The following is a 13,375-nucleotide window of genomic DNA, read 5'->3' as shown; positions in this document are numbered from 1 at the left end:
GCCCACACGGCTCACTGCTGCTCAACCCCGCAGTGTCCCCTCTGCTGTCAGGCCCGGATCCCCTGGCTAAAGCCACCCCTCCGTTTCTCTCCCGTCCCCTTTTCCATCTTCGTCGCATTCTTTAAAGTAAGTGACTGCGCTAATTCACCGACGATCGTACTGAAATTAAAAATACAGCTCATTTTGATCTTCGTGGAAAACTAGGAATGACGTCAAAATTCCAAGGACGAATCGGTTCGAATAATTTGCTTACGGGTATGTTTTTCTAACACAAAATTCACCACTTACGTAAGAAATCTTAAATTTACTCATCTCTACGTTTTAAACTTAGATGTGTCCATCTGTGATTTGGATTTGGAACAAATCTGACTGGGCAGTCACCTACTTAGCCGGAATGTACCCCAACAGACCGGAGCCATTCTCTGATGAAGACGGGGAGGGGCCAGAAATAGTCCCATTTTTTTTTTTTTTGTTTCCGTAATCTATAGCTTTATCCTTAAACAGAGACATGGCGGCACCTTATCCGCTAATATTATTTGTACCTTTCTCCTTTCCTGTTTGGACTTTATGGTTATTTTCATAAATAGAAATCACATTCACCTTAAAACATTACTCATTTTTGGGGGGCGCCTGGGTGGCTCAGTCGGTTGAGCGTCCGACTTCGGCTCAGGTCATGATCTCGCGGTCCGTGGGTTCGAGCCCCGCGTCGGGCTCTGGGCTGACGGCTCAGAGCCTGGAGCCTGTTTCCGATTCTCTCTGCCCCTCCCCCACTCACACTCTGTCTCTCCCTCTCTCTCTCTCTCTGTCTCAGAAATAAACATTAAAAAAAAATTACTCATTTTTAGTGAAGACCTTATGTAAGATTTCAGTACGATATTACTATAAAAACTGGTACGTCAAAAGGAAAAACACAGCTGGGTGAGCGACATACAAAGAGCTTAAGACAGCTGTGTGAGCACAGTACTTTCTTTCTACAATTTTTTAAAGTATCTTTCAGAGGGCAAGCGGGGGAGAGGCAGAGGGACAGGGGGACAGGGGATCCGAAGCAGGCTCCAGGCTCCACGCCGACAGCAGAGAGCCCGATGCGGGCCGCGAACTCAAGAACCGTGAGATCACGACCTGAGCTCAAGCCGGATGCTCCGCCGACTGAGCCACCCAGGGGCCCCCCCACGGTACTTTTTACTAGCGGAATATTTTCTCGCTTATTTAACTCACTTTCTCACTACTAGACAAAGCCTGACGAAAAGCGTGGCTCTTTGTTCTTCGCTCGCAGCTGAAGCCCCAGGTCCTAGAAGAGGGCCTGGCACGTAGTAGGTGTTTGATAAATGCGTGCTGAGTGAATAAAGGAACAAATACTCCCAGCAGCCCTGCTCAGGAGGAAACACCCCACTGCCGCACCCTAAACCAGCAAGGACGGCCCTAGAGGCCCCCCGTGCCCTCACCCACCCTCCCTCTAGCAGTGGACCCAGGGAGAAGCAGGTCCCGGGAAGCACAGAAGGGACTGGGGTGGCCCGAGTGGAAAATCAATGGTGTTGTGTCAAGAGGCACACGCCCACCAAGGCCACATGAAAGCACAGCCTCAGCAGACACAGCCCTGGCCAGCCCCAGGCTGAGAGGAACCCCCTGACAGCGCCGGTGAGGCCTCCTCGGCAGGTGCTCCTAAGCCCAAACGCGCCAAGGACCTCGCCGGCCACAAGAGATTTTCTAGGCTGCTCCGTCAGTTACCGGGAACTGTAAGGGGGTGGCCGTTTTAGTGACCAGAACTCGGACCAGTCACGCAAGTCCCGAAACTAAAAAGAAGGGACTCCCCTGTCAACTGGACCAACACCAGTGGATATTTAAAGACCACCGGGAGCTTTGCATGCCTCCAGGGACGGGAAGCTCACTACTGCCCCGTACACCCTGCGGTTCCACCCCAGGGGAGCTTGGGACAATCAGACCAGGCCGGCTTGCCCACTGGACAAGCTGAGTGCTGCCCTCGGAGGTCACGCAAAAACGTCTGCACCCTCTCACAATAAAGAACAGCCAGAAGACAAGCCAAAGAGTCTGCGTCCAACCTAACATCACCGAGTGTTCACAGCCACGTGCTCTTCAAGGAGCCAGGTCTGCGGCCCCTTTCGCCTTTTGGGCTCCTGGATAACGGCATGAGGTGATATCCCCTCCTCTGACAAACGGACCATGTTCCCATTAATACATCCCCCCCAAAAGAAGCCAACCGTCTTCTGCCACCGTACTTCTGATGCTTCCCTCCCGGCTTGAAGACGGGAAGCCACCAGCCTCCAGCGTGGTCCCGTTGCCCCAGGATGCCAGGTCAGCCCCCACCCACGACAGGTGGCACTTAACCGGGATTTCCTCACCCCTAGCATCCATCTGGGAAAAGGCCCCATCACTGAGAGCTACCGTGTTGGCCAGCCCCTGAGCCTCCGGGTCTGGAGTAGTGCTCCCGGCTGCGGCACACCGGGCCGCGGCACCCGAGGGCCCCCGGAGCAGACCCCAGGACACTCCCAGACGTGCTTACGTCAGAGCCCAAACCACGGGCCCCGCTGGCCCCGGGCCACCTGCCATCATCTCCAGCTCGCTCTCCATCGGGAACAGCCGGTCCGCACGCATTGGGGCCCCCCAGCCCCCCGCCTCCGTCTCGCCAGGGCTGTGCCTGCAGGGTCCTCACCTGGCCTCCCCAGCTCAAGGTCTGTGTCCCTGCGCTTCGCGGGGCCACCCTGCCCCTCCTGCCCCGGGCCTGCCCCGACCCCGACCTCGGCCCTAACCCGGCCCCAAACCCTTGCCCAAACGGCCCTCTCCCGCGCCCTCCTCGAGCACCCGGCCCCGTGTGGGAGGGAGTCCTCCCAGGAACTGAGAGCCCACATCCCAGCCCGGAGCTCCGAGGCCAGACCTCCCGTCCCCCCACCCCCAGCCACCGGGTGTCCACAAGGCTGCCCGCGAGTACTCACATTTTGATGTTCTCATGATACTGCCTGGTGTCGGACGGCTGGTTGTACAGGGGCTGCGGAGGGAGAGACAGGGAGAGGGAGACGCTTCAGAGCCGGGCCGGGCGCCGCACTCCTCCACCACGGCGCCCGGGCCCCGGCTCCGGGATGGGCAGGCACGAACCAGAGCACGGGGAGACCCGGGCCGCGGCCCCAGCCGGGAGCGGCCTGTGACCCTCGGGGCACGGCCACCGTGGCTGCCCTGCAGGGGCATTGGGCCGCGCCGGCCTGAGCGTGCGCAGCACTGGGGGCCCCACGGGGCAGCTGCTCTTGTCCGGGGCCCCCAGACCGCCGCGAGGGACCACCGCCCCCGCCGCCCGGCAGAGGACAAGGGCCCAACGCTGCCAGGAGCCTGGGAGGGCGAGGGGAGGACAGGCAGACGCGCGACCCCACATCCGCTGCACGCGCTCCAGAGGGCACCGGGACGACGCGTGTTGGGGAGCGAGACGTGTGCGCCCTCCGGCCCCTCCCCTCCTGCGGGTGCCCGGGGACGTGCGGCTCCGCGTTCCACGAGGAGACGACGCGGGAGCGTCTGTGCGGTAGCGGGGATACGTCGGAACCAGACCGAACGGGCCCCGCGGGAAAGCTGAAGGGGGAAGGAGGGCTCGTGAACGGCAGGGACCTGCAGGGCGGAGAGGAGGGCCCCGGGCCCACACCCGGCAGCAAGTGCGTGCGGGGAAAGCCGCCGCGGAGCGTGCAGGGCCGGCTGCTGCGCGCCTCCCTCGCGGACGCCGGCGCCGTGCGCGGGGGCCGGGGGCACAGCCCGGGGACACAGCCTGGATTGCCGCTCGCCGGCCGCTCGTCTCTGGTGAGTTACATAGGCCACCTGTGCCCCGCAAGTTCAGCCGCAGATGGGGTTAAACTCATGGCCGTCGTGAAGGTCAAACGGGCCCATGCGTGCAGAGCTCTCGGCCCCGCGCCTGGCAGGCAGAAAGGCCCAAGAGGGAACCGTGTCACCGTCATCGCGTCAGGGCGCAACAACAGAGCGAGGGTGCCAGGGTTTCCTGCCTCCCGTATCCAGCCACACCCTTGCTCTGGCCAATGAAACGCTTGCAAACTTGATGAAAGCAGAGGCTGGAAAACGCACATCTGCGTTTCGCCTTGCCCTCCTGTTCGCCTGCCCCTGGTGAGAAACCACGCCTGGCCTGCCGGAGGCAGACAGACGACGGCCGCACCCTCCCGGCCGAGGCCCAGCTGGTCTCGGAGCAGCAGAAATGCTCAGCTGACTTCTGTGCTCACAGGAAACGGAAACGGTGGCTGTCTCAGGCCACTAAATCTGGAGTCGGTTTGTTACACAGCAGGAGCTAACGGATACAAGTATCATCCCCACTTTACGAGGAGAAAACCCAGTCCCTGCGAGGTCGAAATCTGTGCCCACAGCTGGTCGGAAGTAAGCTGCAACAAAAATCCGGTCTCAGCTCTGGCGCTGGAGGCAGGGCCCTGCTCTCCGCCTCTGCCTGCACCCTCTCTGGGGGTCTTCCCGTGTGTGTGTGTGTGTGTACGTCACCCTCTCCCTTGCCATCCGCCCCCACGCGCAGCGGGAGCCTTCCAGGGCAGCCACGGGTGACTGCGGGGGAAGGAGCCCACAGCGTGAGGGCAGGCAGGCCAGCGGCAGCCCCAGGACACGGCCCCAGGGGAGGGAAGAGGGTCTCCGCCCTAGAATTTCTCCCTGGGGAGGCAGCTGGACACGCCTCCCGATCGGCCCAGCCCATGGGGACCAACCACAGGCAGCACAGCACGGCCACGGGGCACGACCTGCCCGTCCCCAGGAACAGGCCTCCTGACCTCCGTAGGCGGGGCCGGTCCTCCACGCTTCTGGACATCCCGGCCCTCGGACGGCACTGCAGGCAGCCGTGGCTGATGACAAGGTCACCTCCCCCCCTCCCCGTGTGCCTCGCATTCCCCCCGCGACAAGTCAGCACTGGGCTTGGCCAGTTCCAGGCTCCCAGCTCAGCTGCCCCACCCCCACCCCCGGCTGGTACAAGCCCTCTCTCCCCACCCCGGGTCAGGCTGCGCTAACAAGGCACTCAGCTGGAGAGGGGGGCTGCGAGCCCCACTCTGGGTTTGAACCGGAGGGCAACTGCAGAGCCCCCAGTGAGGCTCACCGCAGAGTCCCAGCTGAGCGGGGTGAGGCGTCACCGCGGGAGGCGGACGGCCCTCGCGACAGCAAGGGGCCCTGCGAGGACTCCTGCGCCATGTTTCAAAGCATCAAACGTGCGCCTTTAGCCCCGGGTGACTCTGCACCGGTCCTTTATGTTTCCACGTGCCCATAAAACACAGGCCGGTAGGGGTGGGCGTGGCCACTTGTTCAGGTTCCAAACAGACGCCTCGATGCCTCGATGTACAAAGCGGCACCTCCCTTGCTAGCCGTGCGCCCTCGGGCACATGGGGTCAACACGTTGGGCCTCGGTTTTCTCATCTGGAAAGTGGGCACGGAGCAAACAGCAACTACTTCACAGGGCTTTCGAGGAACCCAGGAAATGTCAGACTTGGTGACTGATCTGTGTTGTTTTGGCTTGAGGACGGCAAACAGCCACGTCTCCACAGCCTAAAGACACCAGGACGGGCTGAAGGACCACACACGGAGACCCCGGGAGCGAGCGACGGGCAGGGAGAGGGGGCTCTGCTTCTCCGTAACAAGATGGGCCGGAAGCGGGGAGATGGGCTTCGGAGAGGGCAGGAGGGGCACAGTCAGCCCGTGACCAGCCAAACCGCCTTCACCTGTGGCCGCCTGCCAGGCAAGGACAGAGCAACCTGGCCCCAGAGGCGGCCCTCGGTAGCGGGTCTCCACGGAAGAGCTCGGAGAACACTGCGGGCTTGCTGCCTCCAGCCACGGGGGCTGTCCCCGAAGGAGTCACTCACTGAGCACTCTTCGAGGTAAACAGTCCTGGGAAGGAAGGGAAGTGTCTGGGCTGAGTCCTGGGAGGCTGTTCGTTGCCATGGTGACAGGCTCCCTGGGGCAGCCACTCTGGAAGGCCCGAGTGGGCCGGGGGGGATGGGGGTCGGACAGGCCATGGCCCCTCCACGGCAGGTGCATGGCTGGGGGGGAGGGCAGGGCCCAAGTTGGGGGGCCTCCTGGCCACCTGCAGAGGGGCCTGTGCAAGGCCAGGCAAAGCCTCCCTGTGTCCCAGGAGACAAGTTCCAATATGGCGGCTCCAACCGCCTGTCAAGGGGACACAGCACCTAAGAAGGAAGCCCCCTCCCCCCAGCAGAGCGCGACGGTACCACTGGGAAGGCCCACCCTCCTGGTCGGAGGCCCTGGGCCCGTCTCTCCCCCGCCCCGTCCCTCCATCCCCTCTAAAAGTGGGGGCGCCGCCCAAACAATCCAGAGGGCAGAAAGACAGCACAAGGCAGGGGACGTGCAAGGCTGTAAAGCAGAAATGACAAGGACAGCAGAGCTGGTCTCTGGGAGAAGGAAGGGGGTCCCCCCTCGGGCCTGACTTCAGCCAGCTGGCAGGGTGGCCGAGAGCAGCCAGCAACCCCAGGTGGACTGAGCTGCTAAGAAACGAAGTGTCAGCCCTGGCCCTCAACCCTCTGGTGACACCACACTCTTAAAATAGCACCTCTGAACAGGAAGGAAACCAATGACTCAAAGCCGCGGGGAGAGGGGGCGGGGGCCACGGTGGCCCACACCCTCCCTCCAGCACCCCTCCGCCAGGCCGGGCCTGGACCCCCCAATCCCAGGGATGCCGGAGGGAGAGGGCGGTGCATCCTCAGCCCGGCCTACGCGATCTTCTTCCTTTCCAGAGCAAACTTCTCCTAGGCCCAGGCCTCCCCCCTCCCACCCCAGCGAGGTCGGACAGCACCATCCCGGTCCCTGAGGCCCGGCAGCCTCTCCCTGGGCTAGGGGCTCCCTGGCCACAGATGAGAGAGCCCCTCCCCCGCCCCCCGGAAATGGATCCCACAGTGGTACAGCCCAGTGACCGCAGGCCGAGGGTCCGCAGCATCGGACCCTCCAGGAAGGAGCCCGGGCACAGGGTACATACGCCTCTGAGCTGCCTCTCCTTGGAGCACACCTCCGGCCACTGGGGCCGTTTGGGGACCAGACAGAGCGCAGACCCGTGCAGATGCGGCTGGCCGCAGCCCCACAGGCTCAGCTCACCTCCCTGCCTCAACTCTTGCTGCATGGCCCTGAACAAGGCACTGGTCTGAGCCTCATCTAGAGAATGGACAGGCCTAACACCAGCAGGCCCCCTGTCTGTGGGAGTCTCCTCCTCGACCCCACCGAGCGCCACCGAGTCAAGAACCCACTGACTTCCAGAGGGCTCCAGGGATGACCACACGGCCCACCAGGCAGACAGTCCAGACCGCGGCCTCCTGTGCCTCTAGCCTTGAGGAAGTCTCCGCTCTGAGACCCCCAAGCAGAGGACAACCCCCTCACCCACGGAGACCCAAGAAAGAGTCACACGGACTGAGCCCAGCAGATGCCCTGCCCCACTCACAGGGAGACCGTCACGGGGAGACCGACCCTGCCTCCCTCACTGGTGCTCCTCGGGCATCCGGACACAGCGACCTTCATCTGCCCCCCCCCCCCCGCCCCCACTCAGGAGGCCCCTGGGACTAATCAGGGAAGGGAAAGGGAGAGCCGCCAGGTCCGGAAATGTCTGGGCACCACCTCTGGTCCCTCCATCCTCATTGCCAAGAAGGGGAAACTGAGGCAAGAAGCAGCTTACCGGTGGGAACGGAAGACGGGGCACAATTCACAAAGCGGTCTCGCAATTCCTCAAGAGGCTAAACAGAATGAACATGGCCCACCAATTCCGGCCCCAGGTGTACATGAGAGGGCAAAGAAAACCTGTCCATACAAAAACTTGTGTCCTGGGGCGCCTGGGGGGCTCCGTCGGTTGAGCCTCCGACTTCGACTCAGGTCATGAGCTCGCGGTCCGTGGGTTCGAGCCCCGCGGGGGCTCTGTGCTGACGGCTCAGAGCCTGGAGCCCGCTTCGGATTCTGCGTCTCCCTCTCTCTCTCTGCCCCTCCCCTGCTCAGGCCCCGGCTCGCTCGCTCTCTCAAAATAAAAAAAAAAATAAAAATAAAAATGAAACTTGTGCATTAATGTTCGCAGCCCCTGTAATAGCCAAAAGCAAACACAGCATAACGCCTGCCAGTGCATAAACGGCCCAACAGATGGGGTCTATCCGTACAATGGAATATCATTCAGCCGTCAACAGGAACAAGGCATAGACACCCCGCTACAACCCGGACCAACCTCGGGGGCGTGATGGGGAGTGAAAGAAGCCAGTCACAAGAGGCCACACAGTGTGTGAGTCCATTGATACGAGCTCTCCAGCAGGCAAGCCCGTAGGGACAGAAAGTAAGTTAGCGGTGGGAGGCGGGGACAGGGGAGGAACGGAAAGATAAGGAGGTGATAGCTAAGGACACGAAGTTCTTTCTCGGACGGTGAAACGTTCTGAAATGGATGGCAGAGATGTCACACACACCCACGAATATCCTAGAAAGTACTGAACTGCACACTTTTGAGAGAGAGAGAGAAAGAGGGAGAGAGAGGGAGAGAGGGAGAGAGGGAGAGAGGGAGAGAGGGAGAGGGGGAATCTTAAGCAGTCTCCACGCTCAGGCCAGAGCCCAAAGCAGGGCTCCATCTGGAGACCCCGGGATCATGACCTGAGCTGAAATCAAGAGTTGGATGCATAACGACTGAGCTGCCCGGGCGCCCCTGGATACGTTAAACTGATGAATCGTATAGCACGTGAACATCTCAGGAAGGCGATTTTTTAAAAAACGAGGGTCTTGGGGCACCTGGGTGGCTCAGTCGGTTGAGCGTCCGACTTCGGCTCAGGTCATGATTTCACAGTTTGTGGGTTCGAGCCCGGCATTGGGCTCTGTGCCGACAGCTCAAAGCCTGGAGCCTGCTTCTGATCCTGTGTCTCCCTCTCTCTCTGCCCCTCCCCTGCTCTCACATTGTCTCACTCTGTCTCTCAAAAATAAATAAATGTAAAAAACAAACAAACAAACAAAACGGGGGTCCTAGAGACACCCCAGAAATCACACCCAACAGGGAAAGCAAGCCCCCCGAATGGAAGGGGAGCCTGCCACCCATCCCAGAGGGGCCCTAGGCCCTGTCCCCCTCGCCTCGGGAGCGCCCTACTGCCTGCCTGGCCCTGCCCTCCAGGAGGACCTGAGGACCTGGGGCCACTCCCCGTTTCGTAGTGGCCTGAGCGGAAGGACTCCAGGCCAGAGAGCAGCGGCCACCGAAGAGAAAACCCCAGGAGCAAAGAGTTCAACCCTCTACGTGTTCACGGCCGCCCAGTGCAGGGCAAGGGTGTGCTACGTGAGCCTCACGGGGCATCATTTCACTGAACCGCCCCAAAGATCCTGGTGTTCCCCCCCCGCCCCCCCCACCCCAAAGATCCTGGTGTTCCCATTTCACAGAAAAGAAAACCGAGTCTTCTCCCCAAGGCCACTGAGCAAACACGCGGTGGAGCTGAATTTAAAATTAGGCTCCAAACGCGTAAGACCGTATCAGGCGTGAGCGTCCGCGTGCACGGGGACCCTCACGGCCATCTTGTGTGCGTGCATGTGTCCCTACACGCCGCCCCAGTGGGGCGCTGACTGGGCCTGGGCAGCTGGGGCTCTGACCATTCCTCCTGGGCTGAGGTTTCCCACCAGCTGAGAGTGTCCACGTTCCCTCCGTGTGTCTCTCTGGTGACACACGAAGGTGACAGAGGGCCTGAGAGAGGCGAGGCCTGGGGCCGGCTTCCCAGCCCTGCCACCCACATGGCATCTTCCCACCGGGCAAAGGCCACCGACAACCATCACACGGCTACGAATACCAGCGAATGCTCGGCACTCGCTGTCCACCAGGCACCCACGCTAAGCGCTTCGCGAAAGCTAATCCGGCCGATCTGCACTACAACCCCAGGGGACACAGGTTACTATTCCCATCTCACAGATGGGGAAACCGAGCTTGGGTCCACACAGCGATGAGCTGGCAGAGATCATCCGGCCCAGAGCAAGGTTTCCCACGCTGAGCTAGCCCGACTGGGTGGCGGGGGGGCTCCAGTGGGTCCTGGCCGCGGGACAGCCAGCTCCCCGCCTCCCCACCCCCCACCCGCCCCGCTATCGGCCAGTCTCCCTTATCAGAAGCGTCTATTTCCTGCCTCCCCAGAGGACCGGGCCGCCGTGGCAACAGCCGACTTCCTCCTTCCCCTCCACGCCCACCTGCCTCCCTGCCCACCTCTCCGGCCACCCCTGCCCAGAGCTGCCCCCCCCGCCCCCACCCCTCCCCAGCTCACCAGCTCCACCTGAGGCCCCAGGCCTTCCAGAATCCGATGGGCGGCTTCAGCTTTCTTCTGCAGGGTGACGGGGAGAAGGAGAAATTAAAAAAAAAAAAAAAAAAAAAAAAAAAACAGAACAGATTATAAATAGAGGTCTCCGGAACAGCAGGCAGCTGCCCAGCCCGGCAGCCAATCCACGGCCCCGGGGTGGGGGGGTGGGGGGGGAGGGGGCACCAGGGTCCCCCCGCAAGCCCTCCCCACGCTGGAGACAAACAGAGGGGCCTCAATACCCCTGCGGCGTCCCTGGCAAGCCGGCCAAGTTTCGATTCCAACAAACGCACGGTGTTCTCCGTTGCCTGGCCCCCCCAAACCCTCAGGCCCAACCCCCGCGCCCCCCCTCCCCCCCCCGGCCGGGGCACAGCGCTGTGGGCACGGCTCCCTGCCAGCAGGCCACTCCGCCAGGCCCAAGATGCCTTCCTTCACTTGGAAGCTGGCTGGGTGTCTGCAATTACCTCAGAGCCAGTGCGCCAGCCAGGGAGTGGGGGGGCGGGGGGGACACAGAGGCTCTCAGAGATACCCTTTCTAGGATTCTTGTATTTCACAATCATGTGACTATTTCTGAGCTGCCCTGGGGCCTCCCCGCCTCCCTCCCCACTCACAACCCAGGACTTATTAGGAAAACAGGAACATGTGGCAGAAAGTGCTCAGTGGCTGTGAATGCAGCAGGCTCATGAAGGCGGACATTGTGCCTCCGCCAGGCCCCGCGGGCCCCCGGCCCGGGACCACCAGGGCCTGCTCTCGGGAGGCCCGGAGGATGGCCCGGGGCCAGCTGGGGGAAGGGGTGCGCAGAGAACGGCGGACGGCGGCTTCGGCGGGGTTTTCGTCGGATCCGGGCCACTGCGCGCCACGCGAAGCGGGGTGCCCACAGCACGCACGTGGGAGGCCTACGTCCTCTCGCGGCCGGGAAAGGCCGGTGCTCCCGACTCAGCCAAACTCAGGGAGACCACCCGGTATCCGGAGGGAGCCGGGCGGCCGAGCAAGTTACCTCTGAGGATCCCCCAATCCAGACCCACTAAAAGAGGGTGACCCCGAGCCCTGGGGAACGTGGCTGACAACAGAATTCGAGGCGCAGGCTCCCGGTGTCGCGGCAGGGAGGAGGGGGGCCGGGAGCCAGCCGGCCGGCTCCCCCCTCCTGGCTCCCCATGACAGACAGACAGTGGGTGTGTAGGTGGGCTCAAGCTGGCACCTAGATCGAGCTCCGCCTAGAGCCCTGGGCCCAGCCCACCCATGAACGAGCCATGCTCTCAGCCCCCTTTGTGCACAGCCAAAACCCCGAGACCAGCAGCCTCAGCGTGTGGCTGGGGGCCAAAATATCAGGGGGCGACCTATCACTGTAACGACGGCCACTTTATCAGGGACCTGCTATGAGCCAAGCATTGAGCACAAAGCAGGCATTATCAATATTTAAGTCGCACCCAAACACAACGCGAGGCGCATAAATGGCACGTCCCGTTTAACATACTACGAAACTGAGGCACAGAAAGATCGTGTAAGGAAAAGGTCTTTCTCATCTCCGGACTCCGAGAGGAAAGAAAGACAAAGGCCAGGTCCCACACAGGGCCACCCCTAAGCTTGGGACCAGTATGTCTGATGCTGGAGGACAGGTGTCCCTGCCCTGGCCGTACCTCGGAGCAAGAGAAAGTGTCACCATGCGGCTGAAGACGGGAGAATTCCTGAAGCAGGTCAAGGGAAGAAATGGGCAGGGGGCGGGGGAGGGATACATCAGCCCCCCAAACGCTTCCTGAGGGCCCACTCTGTGTTAAGCACTGCGGCGGGGGCACCCGGGGGGCTCAGTCGGTTGAGCACCTGACTCCCGGCTTCAGCTCAGATCATGACCTCACATTTCGTGGGCTTGAGCCGCATATCGGTCGGGCTCCGCGCGGGCAGTGCAGAGCCTGCTTGGGATTCTCTCTCTCCCTCTCTCTGCCCTTCCCTGCTCGCTTGCTCTCTCTCGAAATGAAGACATAAACTTGAAAAAACAAAATGCAGAAAGAAAAATAAAGCACTGGGGCAAAACATGAAATGAATGAGACCCAGCCCCTGCCTGCGATAAACCGAAGTCTAACATTAGAGCAGCTGGTCAAGGACGGTGAGGACAGGGCTAGTCTGCTCGGGCAGAGAGAGGTATGCATGGTGCACAGGCAAGGCACAGCTTCTCCAGAAAGGTAACAGGAGGGATGCATGAGGTGGGTTTTGACGGATGAAGAGGAGTTTCTGTGCATTCCCGAGGTTCTGTGGGGATCAGCGGCAACCTCTCATCTAGATAAAAAAAAGAAATGCCAAAAGCAGGAAGGCCACGGCTGGAGGGGCCAGGCCACTAGAAACTGCCACATCACACAGGTAAGCAGGGGTCTTGGATCTGGGCCCAGTGCCCACGGCGGGAGCTCCAGAAGCCTGCGTCCTATGAACCATAGCAGGTTCCGGCTTCGACCACATCCTCACTCTCAGGAACGCGGGCACCTAGAGAGGGGGGCTTCCGGCAGCCCCTGGAGAAGAGAGCAGGGAAGAGTCCCCTCCTAACCTGCCAAAGCCGCAGGGAACGCGGGCGAGCAGGCAGCGCGTGCCTGCCGTGAGAGTCCCCCTGCTCCCAACACTCCCCCGGGCCCCACTGCTCGGCCCTCGGCAACTCTGGGGCCCTTTAAGGCACGACTCGGTCTCCAGAGGAGGGCACACCCACAGCTTACCCGAAGAAACCCTCCGTGAAACCGTCCCAGAGATGCCGTGCCACCGGAAAGGCTGGATAGCGCGGTGCCCCAGAGTAAGCACGTCACAGCCAGCCGGCCTGGGTTCAAGTCCGCTAACTGCACGGCTTCGGGCGAGTCCCTCCACCTCCCTGAGCCTCAGCTTCCTCCTCTACAAGACGGGTCACAACGGCACCGCCTCAGGCAGCTGGACCGCTCCGACGCCAGGATCTGGCACACAGTAGGTGCCACATAAGGGCCGGCTACGGACAGGAAGCACAGGGCCTCGGCTCGCACCCGGTGGCCCCGACCCGCGCCAGGCAGAGGCTGCGACCCGGCAGGCCCTGAACCAGCACCCCCACCTCCTCGTGCCCCCTGCTCCTGCTCCTGCTCCGTTCGGCCCAACCGCATTTCTTG

The 13,375-nt window shown here is 61.7% G+C and overlaps 1 protein-coding gene across 39 annotated transcripts in view; it reads right to left on the bottom strand.

Annotated features, from left to right (window-relative positions):
- The window catches only part of NCOR2 (nuclear receptor corepressor 2), a 211,871-nt gene that overhangs the window by 106,779 nt on the left and 91,717 nt on the right, over positions 1-13,375 (bottom strand). For all 39 annotated transcript variants that reach the window (XM_043557333.1, XM_043557331.1, XM_043557336.1 and 36 more), the window contains 2 exons: positions 10,236-10,292; positions 2,949-3,001 (listed from right to left, as the gene is read on the bottom strand). In XM_043557333.1, coding sequence (XP_043413268.1) covers positions 2,949-3,001; positions 10,236-10,292 — 110 coding nt within the window. The remainder of the gene's footprint in view (positions 1-2,948; positions 3,002-10,235; positions 10,293-13,375) is intronic.

Source organism: Prionailurus bengalensis, chromosome D3, assembly GCF_016509475.1.
Source record: "Prionailurus bengalensis isolate Pbe53 chromosome D3, Fcat_Pben_1.1_paternal_pri, whole genome shotgun sequence".
NCBI lineage: Eukaryota > Metazoa > Chordata > Mammalia > Carnivora > Felidae > Prionailurus > Prionailurus bengalensis.
The sequence above is the reverse complement of the archived record's forward strand: the minus strand, read 5'-3'. Positions and strand labels throughout refer to the sequence as shown.